Consider the following 18,612-nt stretch of genomic DNA (forward strand, 5'->3'; position numbering starts at 1 on the left):
AATGCAATATTAATAAACGGAATAAACTTCACAGGTTTTGCCTGTGTATTGAATTGTCTTGTGAATGTTTTGTAAGAAATTCACTTAGCTTCTGATAGGAACCCAACTACCACTCCAGTGCCATGCGATAACTTACTGTAGTTTTTATATTTTGTATAAAGTACTGTGTCCCCTCAGCATATATCATACTAATTCAGTTCCTGTATGTAAGGCCAGGACTGAGCTAAAGTAAAAATACAGGTTACCCATTAGTAAATAGAATTAGAGTTGTCAAAAGAATTATCAAATAATTCTGCAGGACGTATTTCAAACCTGAAACAATAGGCCTATTCTAAAAGGAAAATATTGGGAACCCATTAGTAATTAATAAAGAATTAGATAATTCTGCAAGAATTATTTAGAACCTGAAACAGTATTCTAAAGTGAAAACAAAGGGAACTCATTAGTAATTAATAAATAATTATCAAATAGTTCTGCAAGACTCATTTCAAACCTGCAACAATAGACCTGTTCTTAAGCGCAAATATAGTCAACCCTTAAGTAATTAATGAAGAATTATCAGATAATTACGCAGGAATTACTTAGAACCTGAAACAGTATTCTAAAGTGAAAACAATGGGAACTCATTAGTAATTAATAAATAATTATCAAATAATTCTGCAAGACTTATTTCAAACCTGCAACAATAGGCCTGTTCTAAAGTAAAATTATAGTGAACCCTTTAGTAATTAATAAACAATTATCAGATAATTTCACAAGAGTATATTTCATTTTCATTATAGGCTAATAATAGACCGTAACAAAGTTACTACTGTAGTTGTCCTTTTACTCAAGTAGTTTTGAAAATGAATAGGCCTATTTATAATTGGACTAATATTAATAACTAATAACTGGAGTAATATTTTATTGTGGTATCTGTAATTTTACTCAAGTACTTGATTTGTGGGCCACAGCCCGGTTATTATGGTGACTATTTGCATATAACTGTTCAGTAGTAGTTATTACATAGTTATGTTTTTTGAACCATAACTACTAGATAATTAATAGTAGTTCTTCAGGAGGTATGACAGAATACATTAGTTATTGATTAGCTACCTGTTACTTAACACATTCTCAAAATTGTATTACATACTTATTAGTTAGCACATCTTCCTTAGTAGTTAACAGTAATGAGTCAAGTGTTAATGAATAGTTAGCTGTTAGTTCTTCAATAATTCCTTATTAGTTCTGCAGTAAGTAAGATACAGTATTCTAAAGTGTTACCGAACTTTCATAGAAAGGTATGTAATGGATTACAATCAACCAAAAACTCAGACAACTGTTAGTATGACGATATTTACACAACTGTCAATACTTTAACCAATTACCAAGCAATGCTTAAATTTAATCAGTCTGTGGTGTAAAAAGGTTGCATTAGCAAAAAAAAACTCTTAAGCAAAACATGGTGTCTGAATAATTTTTGGTCCCAAATTTTTATGCATTTTACTGGTAGTTCACTGTGTCACAGTTTACTTTATTTTGCTATCCTCACTTACATAACTGGAATATAGTGTCCTGCACCCACTAGTAAAAAATATAAAGCATTATATCTGGTACATTTAGATCATTACTGTAAAATAGTGCTACTATAACATTTTTAACTTCCTTTGGCTGTGACAATATGACTTCATTAATAAGATGCTGTGATTAAACAGATTTTGTCAGGAGACCCTGGGGAGGACCCAGAATGCCATGCGGCCAAGCTGTTGGAGGTCGTCATTCTACAGTGCAAAGGTCGTGGTATTGATCAGGTGTGTTTCCTGAACATTATCCATGTTACATTGTGTTTACCAGAACTTACTTAACCAAAAACCTATTGCTTTAATGACGGTGGACCTAGAAGTGTTAAAATGCTAATTTGTGACCCTGGACCACAAAACCAGTCATAAGGGGCATTTTTTTGAAATTGAGATTTATACATCAGCTGAAAAGCTGAATAAATAAGCTTTCCTTTGGTGTATGGTTTGTTAGGATATGACAATATTTGGTCGAGAATATTAAAAACTATTTAAAAATCTGAAATAAAATGGTGCAAAAAAATTTGAGAAAATCGCCTTTAAAGTTGTTCAAATGAAGTTCTTAACCATGCATATTACGAATCAAAAATTAAGTTTTGATACGTTTACGGTAGGAAATTGACAAAATATCTTAATGGAACATTGTCTTTACTTAAGATCTTTAATGTTTTTGGCATAAAAGAAAGATGGATCATTTTGTCCCATACAGTGCATTTCTCGGCTATTGCTACAAATATATCAGTGCTACTTGTGACTGGTTTTGTCCAGGGTCACGTTGACTACTGTATTATAAAAACATAAAAGCAGTGTAATGAAAAGGTTAATCTTGTGCCATGTTCTTGCAGGTGGTACCCTTGTTTGTAACGACTGCTTTGGAGCGTTTAACGCGTGAAGTGAAGACCAGCGAGTTGAGGACCATGTGTCTGCAGGTGGCCATCGCCGCACTGTATTACAGTCCTCCTCTGCTCCTCAACACATTGGAGAATCTGCGCTTCCCCAACAACACAGAGCCCATCACCAACCACTTCATCTCCCAGTGGCTCAAAGACATAGATTGCTTCCTCGGGTACATACTTCAAACCATTTTCTGACATCTAAAGAGCCCAAACATTTTCTCAGTGTCTCAGTCATTGTAACATGCGATTGGTGTTGTTTGCAGGCTCCACGATCGAAAGATGTGTGTGTTGGGACTGTGTGCTTTAATGGATCTTGACCAGAGGCCACAGGCTGTCAATCAGGTCGCAGGTCAGCTCCTCCCTGCAGCTATTCTTCTGTTTAACGGCCTGAAGAGGGCCTACGCCTGCAGGGCTGAACATGAAAATGAAGAGGATGACGATGAAGAGGGCGGCGAGGAGGAAGAGGAGAATGGTAAATGAGCTTTAACAAATCATAGATGTTTTATCTATATGAATTGAATTTAATCGTTTTAATTGTTAGTTGCATTAATATTTGTGACCCTAGTATTTGTAGCCAAAAATGGTATGGGTCAAAATGATCAATTTTTCTTTTATGCCAAAAATCTTTAGGTTATTAAGTAGAGATCATGTTCCATGAAGATATTTTGTAAATTTTCCACCATAAATATATCAAAACTTAATTTTTGATTAGTAATATGCATTGCTTTTTCAAATAGTTGCATCTCGCCAAATATTGTCATCCTAACAAACCATACGTCAGTGGAAAGCTTTATTTTTTTCAGCTTTCAGATGATTTATAAATCTCAATTTTACAAAATTTTGCCTTATGACTTGTGTATCCATGCAGCCGAGTTAGGCAGCGATGAAGACGACATAGATGATGAAGGCCAGGAATACCTTGAAATGCTAGCTAAACAAGCAGGAGAGGACGGTGACGATGAAGACTGGGAGGAGGATGACGCAGAGGAGACCGCTCTTGAGGGTTACACGACCTCGGTGGACGACGAGGACAACCTTGTTGATGAATACCAGATCTTCAAAGCCATAATGCAGAGTATGAGTTTCACCTGTAGTATGAACTAATGAGTGTCTTTAAAAGGGTGTTTTACTGACAGACTCTACTCTCTTTCCTAGATGTCCAGGCCCGTGACCCAGCATGGTACCAGGCAATCACACAGTGTCTCGATGAGGAACAAAGAAAACAACTTCAGGATATTGCAACACTTGCAGATCAGCGACGAGCAGCACATGGTGAGGCGAAAAAATAAATAAAGCTGTTGCGCAGCACTTTTTCCTGCCTCGTGATGTACTACTGCTATTTAATTTAGTATTATTTTTCTGGCCGACATTGAATTTAAAACATACTTTATGATGGTCTGTGAAAAGCTTGCAACACTCAGGCTACAAAAAGAGTTTTTGTTTCAAAACGTTAGTCCACACTAGCGTTTTCCAAAACGTTAATAGTCCATGTTGATGAGTCTTAAATCTTGTTCCTCTTATGTAAAACATCAAACACACTCATTGAGATGATCCTGAGAGACCTGATCTAAAAGTCACTGTTTTTGTGTCACAGTCATTTTATTTGCAAAATATCTCATCACTAACTTGAGTGCATCCAAGTTGCACTCAACTTTCAATGCATGGTCTAAGGACAATATTTGTGAGCAAAGATGTGCAGGAATCTTAAAGGGTTAGTTCACCCAGAAATAAAAATTGTCATGTCGTTCCAAAACTTTAAGACCTCCGTTCATCTTTCGAACACAAATTAAGGTGTTTTTGATGAAATCCGAGAGCTTTCTGACTCTGCATAGACAACAACGCAACTACCACGTTTAAGGTTCAGAAACAGTAAGGACATTTCAAATAAATTCATGTGACTTCAGTGGTTCAACTGTAATTTTATGAAGCTTTGAGAATACTTTTTGTGCCCAAAGAAAACAAAAATAATGACTTAATTCAACAATTTCTTCTCTGGTGTATCAGTCTTTGACGCATGTTCACAAGGATACCATGACGCATGCATGTGGTGCTGCTGACACAGGAGCCAGTGTTCTGGCATCGATTTGTTGCCCAGTCTTACTTTTTTTTTAACTACAATATACAGATGATGGACGTTTTACATCAAAAATTATTCTTGTTTCATAAAATAATGGTTGAACCACTGATATCATATTGACTATTTGAACGACATCTTTACTACTTTTCTGGACCTTGAACATGCTGGTTGTGTTGCTGTCTATGCAGGGTCAGAAAGCTGTTGGATTTCATCAAATATCTTCGGAACAAATTAAGATGAACAAGGCGCTTACTCTTACTGTAAAAAAAAAAAAATTAGCCTTCCTATTACGAGGTTATATTTGAGTCCTTAAAGTGCTTTACAGGGTAATCTTTTTAATCGTTCCAATGGCATTTTTCTAACTTTATTAAAAGCATGTCTTCATTTTTGTCAGATTTAAAAAAAAAAAATTTGTTTTATAAGCTTTTTAAAATGTATAATTAAAACAACAGAATGAGAACAAGTAGAATAAGAAGAATGTTACCAATCAAATGAAATTAGTATTAACAATTAATTTGTACTACAGAGGTGGCACAGAAGAACACACAAGTGGCTTGTATGTGTATTTCTTTTTAGATGTTTTATTAAATGATTTAAAATAACTGAAAAGATGCTTTAAAATCGAAACAAAAACTGTCGGCAGGTGGCAGCAAGTCACTGATTTAATTGCTGCATCATTTATTTATTTGATTCGTTTGAACAGCTGATTCACTCAGGAATAAAGCGTGCGAGTCTTTAATAATGAGAAATTGAATCATTGACTCTAGATTCGTTTAAAAATGCACTCATTCATAAACGAAACACCGCTGTGTTTGAATGGAGATGCACAGCGGCTCAGTTGTGACTGTTTAAAACTGTTCGATGACGCAATGGAGCAAAATCAGGAAATAGTGTTATAGTCAGACAATGTAAGTCACTTAATATTAACTTACTTAATACAACATTTAAATAAATATCACTTACAAAAGCATTAAAAGCTGTCACTTATCTTACTCTCACAAAGTTCCATTACTTCCATTACATCTCTTACTTTTACACTGTCTCTACACTGTTTATGAAAGGATTCATTGCAAAAACACGTAGAAACCTTTCAAGCTCCCATCAGAGCAAACACAAATATGCTGATCGGGTTAGTCACACTAGTGCTCCTAAATATTTTTTCATAGTCCCACACAGTAGTTTTCAGTCGCAAATGCGACAGAAATGTCGCTCTGTAGAACCCTGAGTAATTAATGACAGTTTTTGTTTTTTGGTGTACTATCTCTTTAAGATGAAGGTTGCACAAAGTAACACTGCTCACTAATGTAATGCATTAATATGCAACAATAATTTGGATGGCAGGCACAGCACTGACTGTACAGTATGTATAATATGAACCACAATATAGAACAAAAACTGCTTTTCAAATACTGGTCCTTCTCAAAAAATTAGCATATTGTGATAGTTCATTATTTTCTGTAATGTACTGATAAACATTAGACTTTCATATATTTTATATTCATTACAACACAACTGAAGTAGTTCAAGCCTTTTATTGTTTTAATACTGATGATTTTGGCATACAGCTCATGAAAACCCAAAATTCCTATCTCAAAAAATTAGCATATCATGAAAAGGTTCTCTAAACGAGCTATTAACCTAATCATCTGAATCAACTAATTAACTCTAAACACCTGCAAAAGATTCCTGAGGCTTTTAAAAACTCCCAGCCTGGTTCATTACTCAAAACCGCAATCATGGGTAAGACTGCCGACCTGACTGCTGTCCAGAAGGCCATCATTGACACCCTCAAGCAAGAGGGTAAGACACAAAGAAATTTCTGAACGAATAGGCTGTTCCCAGAGTGCTGTATCAAGGCACCTCAGTGGGAAGTCTGTGGGAAGGAAAAAGTGTAGCAGAAAACGCTGCACAACGAGAAGAGGTGACCGGACCCTGAGGCAGATTGTGGAGAAGGACCGATTCCAGACCTTGGGGGACCTGCGGAAGCTGGAGTCTGGAGTAGAAACATCCCCAGGTCAAGCCACTTTTGAACCAGAAACAGCGGCAGAAGCGCCTGACCTGGGCTACAGAGAAGCAGCACTGGACTGTTGCTCAGTGGTCCAAAGTACTTTTTTCGGATGAAAGCAAATTTTGCATGTCATGCGGAAATCAAGGTGCCAGAGTCTGGAGGAAGACTGGGGAGAGGGAAATGCCAAAATGCCTGAAGTCCAGTGTCAAGTACCCACAGTCAGTGATGGTCTGGGGTGCCATGTCAGCTGCTGGTGTTGGTCCACTGTGTTTTATCAAGGGCAGGGTCAATGCAGCTAGCTATCAGGAGATTTTGGAGCACTTCATGCTTCCATCTGCTGAAAAGCTTTATGGAGATGAAGATTTCATTTTTCAGCACGACCTGGCACCTGCTCACAGTGCCAAAACCACTGGTAAATGGTTTACTGACCATGGTATTACTGTGCTCAATTGGCCTGCCAACTCTCCTGACCTGAACCTCATAGAGAATCTGTGGGATATTGTGAAGAGAAAGTTGAAGACGCAAGACCCAACACTCTGGATGAGCTTAAGGCCGCTATCGAAGCATCCTGGGCCTCCATAACACCTCAGCAGTGCCACAGGCTGATTGCCTCCATGCCACGCCGCATTGAAGCAGTCATTTCTGCAAAAGGATTCCCGACCAAGTATTGAGTGCATAACTGAACATAATTATTTGAAGGTTGACTTTTTTTGTATTAAAAACACTTTTCTTTTATTGGTCGGATGAAATGTGCTAATTTTTTGAGAGCTGTATGCCAAAATCATCAATATTAAAACAATAAAAGGCTTGAACTACTTCAGTTGTGTTGTAATGAATCTAAAATATATGAAAGTCTAATGTTTATCAGTACATTACAGAAAATAATGAACTTTATCACAATATGCTAATTTTTTTGAGAAGGACCAGTATAGCAGCATGAGAGAATGTCTTCAAAAATTCAGGTTTTGCAATACAAAAATGCAGTTCGATGTGTATGAAAGGCAACATGTAAATAGAGGAATGAAAAAATAGCTGGAGTAATGTAAGTGTTGCCTCAAAATGGTTACCTATTTGCTCAGCCTGCTGATTTTCCCCTTTTTTGGTTTTGTTTCCGAATGATTTTTAGAATCTAAGATGATTGAGAAGCACGGAGGATACAAGTTCGCAGATCCGGTGGTGCCATCTAATTTCAACTTTGGTGGCAGCGCCCCTGGGATGAATTGAGTCCTCTCTTTCCCTTCCCCTTTCTAACTGTGACTGAATGTAGTGAAATGAAAACACTTGTGTTGCTCCCTGAAGTAGTGGTTCCAGAACTGGTTCTTCTCTCTCACTCTTCAATCTGACTATCAAATTTGAACAGCACCAGAAGATGTGGGAAGGCAACCAAACGCAACCAATGCCCGGGAAAACAAACCAAGGACTTGAACGCTAAGCAAGTGGGGGGGGGAGGAAATAATAATAAAGCTCTGAACAATGTTGTCTTATGGAATCCGAAATAAGAGGGATACCATAATGGCAGCTCCCACACACATACTACGGGGGCCTAATGAATTGAAATTGAGACATAATGTCAAAATCATTGTCACTGTATGGGCCAAAGGGCCTTTTCAAGATTATACCTCTGGCAGTAGTGTGTCAATGTTTTTCTTCATCAAAAAAAACAAACAAACAAATCTCATATTGTACATAACTAGCCAAGGCACTTGATTTTTAAGTTGCCTGGTCAAACAACCAGAGGCATTTGTAAGGTGTCAACATGTGTATTCAAATGTAGCATATTGGATACTTGTCATAGCACTATGTGATGCCTGATCTCTGTAAATTAATGACTAGCACTTTCATATTGTTCAGGTCTCTTAGCCTTCTGTATCAGACTGCAAATTTTTTAACTCAGTTCAAAACTATTTAAAGAATTGGAACGTTGTTACCTGGACGGTGACTATTCTCTCCTATAATGGTTGGTGTTCAGAGGGCTTCAATAATAGTGTGTGGCAATCATTTGCTGCTTGTAATGATGTTTTAGGCTCCAAAAGAAATGCACTTGGTGTTCGATCTGGATAAAGATGTTGTTACAAGCACTGTAAGTCATTTAAGTCATTGGAGCATGATTTGAGGAGGTCTCGAGCATTTGGTTGATGTATGGATTGAACCATCAGTATACACAACATTAAAAAAAAAAAACAGCTTTAAATCTGATATTTTTTGAGCGATTCGCCTTCTCCGGTAATGCATTATTATCTAGGGTGCACTTCCCAAAAGCATTGTTAGCCATAGCTCAACCATTTGGTTTCCTGAATCCATAGTTCAACCGAACATTCATTTGGTTGGAGCTACAGTTCCAACCAAAGTATAATTTCTTATTAGTTTGTGGACTTGTCTTGGGCACAATAAGCAAGCTAACATGCAGTATGTTCCAATCTCTTTCATTTCTTTAAATGAAAACAATCAGCGTGAGGGAAGCCGCAATAAATCAGACATCAAAAATAGCAATACGACAGGGTTCAGAAACGGTAGCTGCGTTTCCATTACCCTTTTAATTGCGCGAATTGAAATTGCGAATTAAAGGATAACTATTGCCAAAATGCAACCTGGGCTGTTTTTTTTTTCCTGTAAACGAGATAAACTTATATCTAAAAGCATTATTACGACAGAAGTGGAAATGGAAGTGGAAGCCAGTGAATGGGAGTACTAGGGGCATAAATTTGAACGCATCAAAATCAATATTTTTACAACACTAAGAAGGCTCGACACACCATTAAACTTTGCTCGAAGTATCGCCTGGGTCTCTACACATGAACTCGAGCATTGAGAACATTGTTTGTGAACACAGAGTTTACTAAAAAGAAAGATTTTGAACAACTCACTTTCACTGTTTGAGTTTCCGCTCGCGGCCGTCTTGCCAGTCAAGAAGTGTCGATCTCCGAATGCGAGGATGGATAGCTCCTAAAGCATATTTCCATATAAATGCACGGCTAATTCGTTGTTTTTTCGCAAGTGAAAAACAATATTAACCTTCTAGATGTAAAAAGAGCCTCATATAAGCCTAATATTTCGTCCTATGGAGTCCATTCATTCGCATTCGGAGATCGACACTTCTTGACTGGCAAGACGGCCGCGAGCGGAAACTCAAACAGTGAAACTTTCTATTTAGTAAACTCTGTGTATACAAACAATGTTCTCAATGCTCGAGTTCATGTGTAGAGACCCAGACGATACTTTGAGCAAAGTTTCATGGTGTGTCGAGCCATATCGATTTTGATGCGCTCAAATTTATGCCCCTAGTATTCCCATTCACCGGCCATTGACCACAAAACAAAATCACGGTCAATCTCAAAAACGGCTCGTTTGTCGTAATTATGCTTTTAGATATATGTTTGTCTCGTTTACAGTATAAAAAACTACCCAGGTTGCATTTTGGCAATAGTTATCCTTTAAAAATGCGCCTAATGGAAATGCGTCAATCCCATATATCGCAAGAGTTTTTGCACACGCATGAGTTGGTTTTTCAGACAGTTTGAAAAAGGAAAATTTCGCAAAACGGCAATGGAAACACTCAATTAAATATAGCCAAAATCCCACAAAAATCTGTTAACATGGGTTAATGGAAATGCAATCATTTTGCAATACTCTATAATCAACATTTATAAAATAGCGGCAAAGTTTTGCGCAAATCTGTAATGGAAATGCAGCTGGTTAAGTCGTCCTCAGTTGCCACTTATGTAACAGCGGCTTCTCTGAGGAGTTCCTTTTTGGACAAATCCGCTGACTGAATGAACCATGTACGGCAGTTACATACTGCATGTTAACGTGATTAAAAAATGAACCGCTTTCTTGCTCGTGTAATTGACATTAATCTGACACTGCTTTCTGATGTTTGTGTAATTGACGCAGACCTGACATTAGTCTGATGATAATTGCGATCTTTAATGGATTGATTAGCAGAAGTTATTACTCCACCATCTGTGTGTGAGATGTCATTAATGACTGTCTTATGTTGTTGAACCAACATGGAGGTGCAACCATTTTACTACGGTTTTAGAAAGCAGTTGCAAGTAGCTAATTGGTTACTCCAGTGATGCATCATGCTGTGGTAGTTAAAGGATTACTCTACTTTCAGAATTTCCTCATAATTTACCACCATGTCACCCAAGATATGTCTTTATTTCTTCAGTCGCAAAGAAATAACATTTTTTGAGGAAATCATTCTAGGATTTTTCTCCATATAGTGGACTTAAATGGTGCTCAACAAATTGAAGGTTAAAATGCAGCTTCAAAGGGCTTTAAACGATTCCAGCTGAGGAATAAGGGTCTTATCAGGCAAAATAATCATTAAAAAAAAAAAAGATTTTTTTTGTCTAGCTTTGTCATGTGTACTCTGTGCACTCCTTTTCAAGACAGTTAGGGTATGGAGAAAACCCCACATCTCATGTTATCCTCCAACTTTTACTTTTTTTTTTTTTTTGTAAAGGATGTGTGACCCTCCTGGCATGTTCATTTTGTAAACACTGGGTCGGTACTTCTGCAGCAATGTAGGCCGATTTTGAAGTTGGAGGAAAAAATAAGATGCTGTTTTTTGACATACACTCTCAAAGGAGTAGTTCACTTTCAGAACAAAAATGTACAGATAATTTACTCACTGCTTTGCCATCCAGGATGTTCATGTCTTTCTTTCTTCTGTCGATAAGAAATCGTTTCTTGAAAACATTTCAGGATTTCTCTCCATATAATGGACTTCAATGGAGCCCTCGAGTTTGAACTTGCAAAATGCAGTTTAAATGCAGCTTCAAGGGGTTCTAAATGATCCCAGTCAAGGAAGAAAACGAAACGAAAGGTCATTTTCTGAACAAATTCACTTTTTCAAATTTCTAAACAAAAGCTGTTTTTTTTTTTCGTTTCAAGACAGTTGTATGGTATGTCGAAAAACTCCCATCACGTTTTGTCCCACATCGCTGCAGAAGTCCTGACCCAGTGTTTTTAAAGTGAACATGCAAAGATCAAACGCCCTTTACAAAAAAAAAAAGGTAAGAGCAATATTGGACAATTTGGAAGAAAACAAGGTGGAAGTTTTTCGACATACCCCTAACTGTATTGACCTGGATTACACAGACTGTACATGCTCAATGACGAGACAAGATTAAAAAGTATATAAATTGTCCGTTTGTTTAGAAAATGACCGATCGTTTCGCTAGATAAGACCGTTCAGTCTTGTCTGGGATCGTTTAGAGCCCTTTGAAGCTGCATTTAAACTGCACTTAGGAAGTTCAAACTTTGGGGCACCATTGAAGTCCATTATACGGAGATAATTTCTTATCGACTGAAAAAAGAAAGATATGAACATCTTGAATGGCAAAGCAGTGAGTAAATTCTCTGCAAATTTTTGTTCTAGAAGTGAACTAATCTTTTAAAAATAAAGGTTCTTTTTTGGCATTGATGGTTCCATGAAGAAACCTGAACATCCATAGAACATTTCAAATGCAGAAAAGCTCCTTTATAGTCAAAAAAGGTTCTTCAAAATGGTTCTTTTAAGAACTGTTCACTGAAAGGTTCTTTGGAAAAACACCCTTTAGGAACCTTTATTTTTAAGAGTGTACCGTCTTGAACCGGAGTGCAGGTTAAAAAGTATATACTTTTTTTGGGAAAATAAACAATTGTTTCGCTAGATAAGATCCTTATTTCTTGGCTGGGATCATGTAGAGCACTTTGAAGCTGCACTGCATCTGCATTTTTAACCTTCAATCTGTTGAGCACCATTGAAGTCCACTATATGGAGAAAAATCCTGCAATGTTTAATCCTTTAAAAAGCGAGTTACATTGTTGTACGGAAAACACACCTCAGTATGATTGCTTAGTAGTTTTGAGGTCTTGCAATATTATCGAATAAAAAATGAAGCTGAGAATATAGCTGCAAGCAGCAATAATGTGGCCAACTACAGCAATGCCATTTGGATTGTAAAGCTGAATAATTTTTTTGAGATCATTGAGCTATAAAGAGTCCCTTAAGGCATGGTCTTGGCCATACCACTTGGCCTAACTTCTTTAAAAATAAAAAGGTCAGGTTTTTAACTTTGTCTGAATCTGAGCCAGGAGTTTCTAAACTGTTGGATATTTTGGATGTTTCCATTATTTAACACTCCATGACCTGACCCATGTCTAATAAAGGAGGCTCCATGAACAATTTAAAAACTCTTGATTTGAGCAAACTCTGCAGATTGGACAATTCTTGTAGGATTAGCAAAAAGAGTTTGTGAAAGGTTTATGCCACGGATTGAAATGTGTCATTGTTCTGCATGTACTTGGTGCTATATGATGATAAGCAACATGATTTAAAGCCAATTTATTCTACAGCTGTCATCTAACTGCTTATGCACCTTCAGGGCATTGTGGCAAGGACACTTTTTTGTTTTACTTCAGGACACTAAAAGCATTTTAAATGTAGCCTGACTTCCTGATTGCCATCCTTGCTTTTACAATCATTTATGCATTATCGAGGTACCTCAGTCTTGGTCCTGGAGAGCCACTTTTCTTTATAATCTAGCTTAAACTCTATTTAAATGTACTGAATCAATAAATAGTTTTTTTTAGTTCGGTTATACACTACCAGTCAAATGTTTTTGAACAGTAAGATTGTAATGTTTTTTTTAAAGAAGTCTCTTCTGCTCGCCAAGCCTGCATTTATTTGATTCAAAATACAACAAAAACAGTTATAATTTAGAAAAAAAAAATACTATTTAAAATAACAGTTTTCTATTGGAATTTACTTTAAAATGTAATTTATTCCTGTGATCAAAGCTACATTTTGAGCATCATTCCACAGGTCTTCAGTGTCAAATGACCTTCAGAAATCATTCTAATATGCTGATTTGCTGTTCAAGAGACATTTTATTATTTGATGAACAGAAAAATCCAACGATCAGCATTTATCTGAAATAAAAAGCTTTTGTAACATTACACACTATACCATTAAAAAGCTTTGGGAAGGAAATTATAAAAAAACAATGGTTTTATTTAGCGAGGATGCTTTAAATTTATCAAAAGTGATGATAAAGACATTTATAACGTTACAAGATTTCTGTTTCAGATAAATGCTGTTCTTCTGAACTTTCTATTCATCAAAGAAACCTAAAAAAATCTACTTAGCTGTTCTCAACATAATAATAAATGTTTTTAAGCAGCAAATCAGAATATGAGAATGATTTCTGAAAGATCACGTGTCTGGTGTAATGATGCTAAAAATTCAGCTTTGACATTACAGGAATAATTACATTTTAAAAAATATTCAAATAGAAAACAGCTACTTTAAGTAGTAAAAATATTTCAAAATTGTACTGCTTTTGCTGTACTTTGGAACAAATAAATAGAGGCTTGGTGAGCAGAAGAAACTTGTTTAAAAAACATTAAAAATCTTACTGTTCAAAAACTTTTGACTCATAGTGTATGTCATTGTAAATTGTAAAACTATATTATCACCTAGCTGTTAAAAATTGGATATATACTATATCCAACTTTACCTGCATACAATACACTAATGTAAAGCGAAGTTGTTCGAAAAGCACTATACAAATAAATTTAACTTGAAATTACAGCAAGGTGTTTGGGGCACGGTTACAACTAAGCTCTATAGAAAAGTGGCTTTGGTATATCAAAAAGCTTTAACTATACATGTAGTTTCAAGATTACCTGACCCAAATGTGAAGAAAATTGAATAAAAGCGCTAGGATAAGAACAGTCTGTCCATCTTTTTGTTATGGCATCAGAGGTATCTATTTCCTCTTCCATTCTCTACTTCAAGTTTAAGCAGGTCAGCTCTCTTATGGACGCTGAAATAGATGCAATTAACATCAGTGAAGCCTATAATGCACAATATCATTTGAATTTAACAGGACAAACTAATGAAGCAGCAGAACAGAATTTTAGAAAAGTGGCTCTTAACTTTCCAAGCGTTACACAGAAATGATCTGGTGTATCAAAATTATCTGACCCAAATGTGGAGAAAATCAGATAAGAGCTTTCAGATGTTTAAAAAGTGTGTTTTATGTTAAAAGGGGCAGAAAATGTGTGGGTGAAAACTAAAACCAAGTGCACTGAATATATTTCCAGGCCATGTTGTTCAGAAACTATGAACAGAAATGCAAGTCAAAACTGTAAGTGGTGCTTAGAAAGTTTGAGTGAACTCAAAATTGCTACCAGCAATGCTCCGTCCAATAAGTATACCAAATTCACAACCATTTTGCATATGGTTTTGAATGCTATAGACAAAATATGTGGCAGATACTGATGAATTCGGTAGGTTTGTTGCTGGATCCCAATGAAAACTTGCATGCTACACATATATAATGGCTGGGCATCCAAATGCCATTTTGTTTCTTCTTTTTGATGGTTATTTGAATGAGATTACTCTCTCATTTAGGCAATATGAGGTGGAGACCTGTACGTTTTTTTTTTTTTTTTTTTTTTTTTTTATGTAAGTCCTTGAGGTCATTGACTAAGGCAGTTGGTATGATTGAATTTTTCCCAGGACGCAGAAACATTTAGTGCATGGCAGCAATTTTATTTATGCTGCAGGGGATAAACAATGGTGTATATGAATCAAATCCCTTTACGTATTGATACTCGTACACAGTCCATTGGCTGTTTTAGTTTAAAATTCCCCAGATAGTACATTTTCTGCAGGTTGTGTTCTGAAATTGTTTACAAGAATTTTTTTTTTAAACTGTTATCCACAGAAATTCTGACCCCCTTGATAGATGTAATGCAGTGATGTAGTAGGACAAAAACTTTCAGAGGAGTTGCTTCTTCATGCTTAATATTTATAATAATAGCACTGACAAACATTCAAATAGACATTATGGTAATATTCTGCAAGGAGCATGTTTTAAGATATACAAGAATGACTACTAAGCATCCAAAGACCAAGAGGCATTTTACAATAAAGCTTGCATTGACCGTCGCATGGTTATAAAGATGAGCATCATTTCTATGATATGACCGAGGCTGTAGTCATAGAAGCATCTGCGTCGATTAGCTTTTTCTTGCACTTGATGCCAAGAAGACTGCAGATCTTCATCAGCATCAGGTCTACGATCTCCTCTTCTTCAGAGGGCTGAGGGAACAGAGATAAACATTGAATTAACTCATTAAGGTAAAAAAAAACTAGCATACCACTGGATTCACTGATTACGAGAGATTTACAGTGGGATGAAGTTGCTCTTCATTGAATGCCACCAAAATCACAGATATAAAGAGGTTGAGGACTACGAATGTCATAAAGATGATGCAGGATCCGATCAGGAAAGCACCCAGAACTGGATTGTAATCCAAAACCTGTAGATAGAAGGAAACAATACAATGAACAATATAAGTTCTTAAACCCATTAGCAGTGAGTATGAATTCAGTATAGGCTTTTTATTTTTACCTCGTCATAGTTGAAGATACCCAGTTGTAGGCAAATAATGGTCTGTGCAGCCTCAAGCAATGTTCTGTATGAGTAGAGCCTCCAACCGTATATCAAATTGCACTAATGGGATACAAAATGTGAAACTTTCAGACAAATGTGAAATTGAATGTGTGCAGTCTGGAAATGAGAGATTTTAAGGGATAGTTCTGTCATGGATTTTAAGGGAAAATTCTGTCATTACTCACCCTCATGTCGTTTCAAAACCCGTAAAACCTCATTGATCTTCGGAACACAAATTAAGATTGATGAAATCTGAGAGCTTTCTGACCCTGCATAGACAGCAACGGAACTACCATGTTCAAGGCCCAGAACGGTAGCAAGACCATCAATAAAAATAGTCCATGTGACATCATTGGTTCAACCGTAATTTTACAAGAATTTATCGATTTATCTTTGAAAGCTCTCGAATTTCATCATAATTATTTTAATTTGTGTTCCGAAGATGAACATGAGGGCTTACGGGTTTGGAACGATATGAGGGTGAGTAATTAATGACAGAATTTTCATTTTTGGGTGAACTATCTCTTTAAGAAGACTTAAGTGAGTTAGGACTGTCCAAAACGGTTCCTAAAGATCTACCTTCCTGCAAAGTTCAGCTCCAACCCCTATCAAAAACCTCTGACCCAACTAATTTAGAGGTAGATTTCCAGGAACAGGATTGGGCATTAGACTACTGTATTCCTGCAAGAGCTTGTAGGCCAAACTCAGCTTCAGGTGGGTCACAGTCCTTCAGAGTTTAGCTTTAACCCTAATTAAACACTTTGTGATCCAGTGAAAGATTAGCTGGTTGTGTCCAAAAGCTGAGTAGTATACAAAGCCAACAAGGCCTCCGAATCCAATTATCTCAAATGCTGAGATTTTTTTCATCTGATTGATTGTTGAAGGCAACACAGATGTATCCTTCGCCACCTATTATATCCCACAATCCTGTTCATTAGATTCTGTGACAATTGAACAAAAAAATTTAAATGAATTTGGTCTAAATGTACATTATTGACAACCTCTTCCATTATTTGATGTCATTTTTAAATTAGCATCAGGTGTAACACATTCTAAATCTGCTGTGTGAATTACTCTGCTGTGGCAACCCCTGGGAGCAAGCCCAACTTTTATGCTGCCTAGGCAAGTCTATCCAAAAAAAGTAACTCATTGCCTCATAGGGCAGTGAGGCAACAAGTTGGCTGCCAAAGATTTGGATGCTAGCCTTGAAAACTACAGGTAGGTGTGTTAGAGCAAGTTTGGAACTAAACTAAAAAAGGACTGTGGTCCTCTAGGACAGGGATTCTCAACCGGTGGGCCGCGGCCCACTAGTGGGCCTCAGTGATCCTCCAGGTGGGCCGCGAGATGGCTTAAAATTTATTTAAATATTCTCCTAAAATGAGCAAAGCACGCCTCTTTCGTGTTCTGTGATGGATTGCTTTGGACTCGGCGCAGAAAGCCTCATCGTACTGTTAAATACAGACTGAACGGCGGCTCAAAACTTCTAACTTATGCACGCAAGCGTCATTAGATACCTGCAAGGGACCAGAATATGTGAGCGGAGTCGAGCGGCAACATTTCCCCCTCCGCGCTCCGTGCATTTAATAGCCTAACCACTCCTCTCCGGGTTCATCATTTACCGCTCCCGCTCCAATCCTCGCTCACTGATATCAGAAACATCGCTCCGCGTCAAAAAAAATTCAGTATGTTTGAAATATAACAGTCATGTTCATAAAACACAAAAAAAAGATAAAATTAAATATCAAGAGAGTTTAAATTGGAACACTACTGTGCAAACTATGTTCACATGCCAAACTAATAACACTGTCAGCATTAAAATATTATAATTTGTGCTTATTGCAGTGCAAAGTTTGTAATGAAAATAATACATTTTCATCGTAGTTATTTCTGCTCATTCGAAATCAGATACCATTACATTTGTTTCAATGCATGTATTTAGAAGGAAACAATTAATTCCTTTTGAACTGTAATTTACCGCTCATGTGTATTACCGTCATCATAACCTTCACATTCTTACTGATTTGCGTGATCCATGTCTATCAAGCTAGATAAATATGTTTAACATGTGAATTCTTGCTTAATTTGCAGTAATATTACGGACAGTTGGCGTGAATTGTTCTCATGATGGAGCGGTGGTGGAGCGCGTAAAAACCACGACACTCCGACTTTTCAAAAATCCGCTCCTCCCTCCATTCAAAATCACACTGCTCCAGTCCGCGCTCCGCTCCGCTCACATAGGCTACTCTTCAAGGGACGGATTTTTTTGTCCCGCACCCGCCGGCTCCCGCAGAAATCAATGTATGTTATTGACATTAATGTTTTGTCCCCCACTCCCGCCAGCAAAAGCCCGCATAAAAGTAACCTATACCCCATGGGGAAACAGGTCTCTTCATCTCTTGGCTGCATGGAACAAACCCTTGCGCTAATTTGAAGGTAAAGACGATCAGAGTAATGGTAACGGACTTGCGCGTAATGTATGACACATCGGAGTCTAGGCACGCTATTCCGCTATTAGTCCGCTATTGATTCACAAACTGAAACTATTCATGCTTTTGGGGCTCTGATCCTTATATTTTTGCGTGAAATTTCAAAATATTTGCATATTTGTCAAAATTAATGT

At 36.9% G+C, this 18,612-nt stretch overlaps 1 protein-coding gene across 1 annotated transcript in view; it reads left to right on the forward strand.

Annotated features, from left to right (window-relative positions):
• ipo7 (importin 7) overlaps positions 1 to 8,732 on the forward strand; it is a 28,917-nt gene extending 20,185 nt beyond the window's left edge. The window contains exons 20-25 of the mRNA XM_073835674.1: positions 1,695 to 1,790; positions 2,402 to 2,622; positions 2,716 to 2,924; positions 3,321 to 3,527; positions 3,608 to 3,724; positions 7,664 to 8,732. Of these exons, the coding sequence (XP_073691775.1) occupies positions 1,695 to 1,790; positions 2,402 to 2,622; positions 2,716 to 2,924; positions 3,321 to 3,527; positions 3,608 to 3,724; positions 7,664 to 7,761 (948 nt within the window). The 3' untranslated portion in view covers positions 7,762 to 8,732. The remainder of the gene's footprint in view (positions 1 to 1,694; positions 1,791 to 2,401; positions 2,623 to 2,715; positions 2,925 to 3,320; positions 3,528 to 3,607; positions 3,725 to 7,663) is intronic.
• The last annotated feature ends 9,880 nt before the right edge of the window (positions 8,733 to 18,612 follow it).

The sequence above is a fragment of the Garra rufa genome, chromosome 3 (genome assembly GCF_049309525.1).
Source record: "Garra rufa chromosome 3, GarRuf1.0, whole genome shotgun sequence".
Classification (NCBI taxonomy): Eukaryota; Metazoa; Chordata; class Actinopteri; order Cypriniformes; family Cyprinidae; genus Garra; species Garra rufa.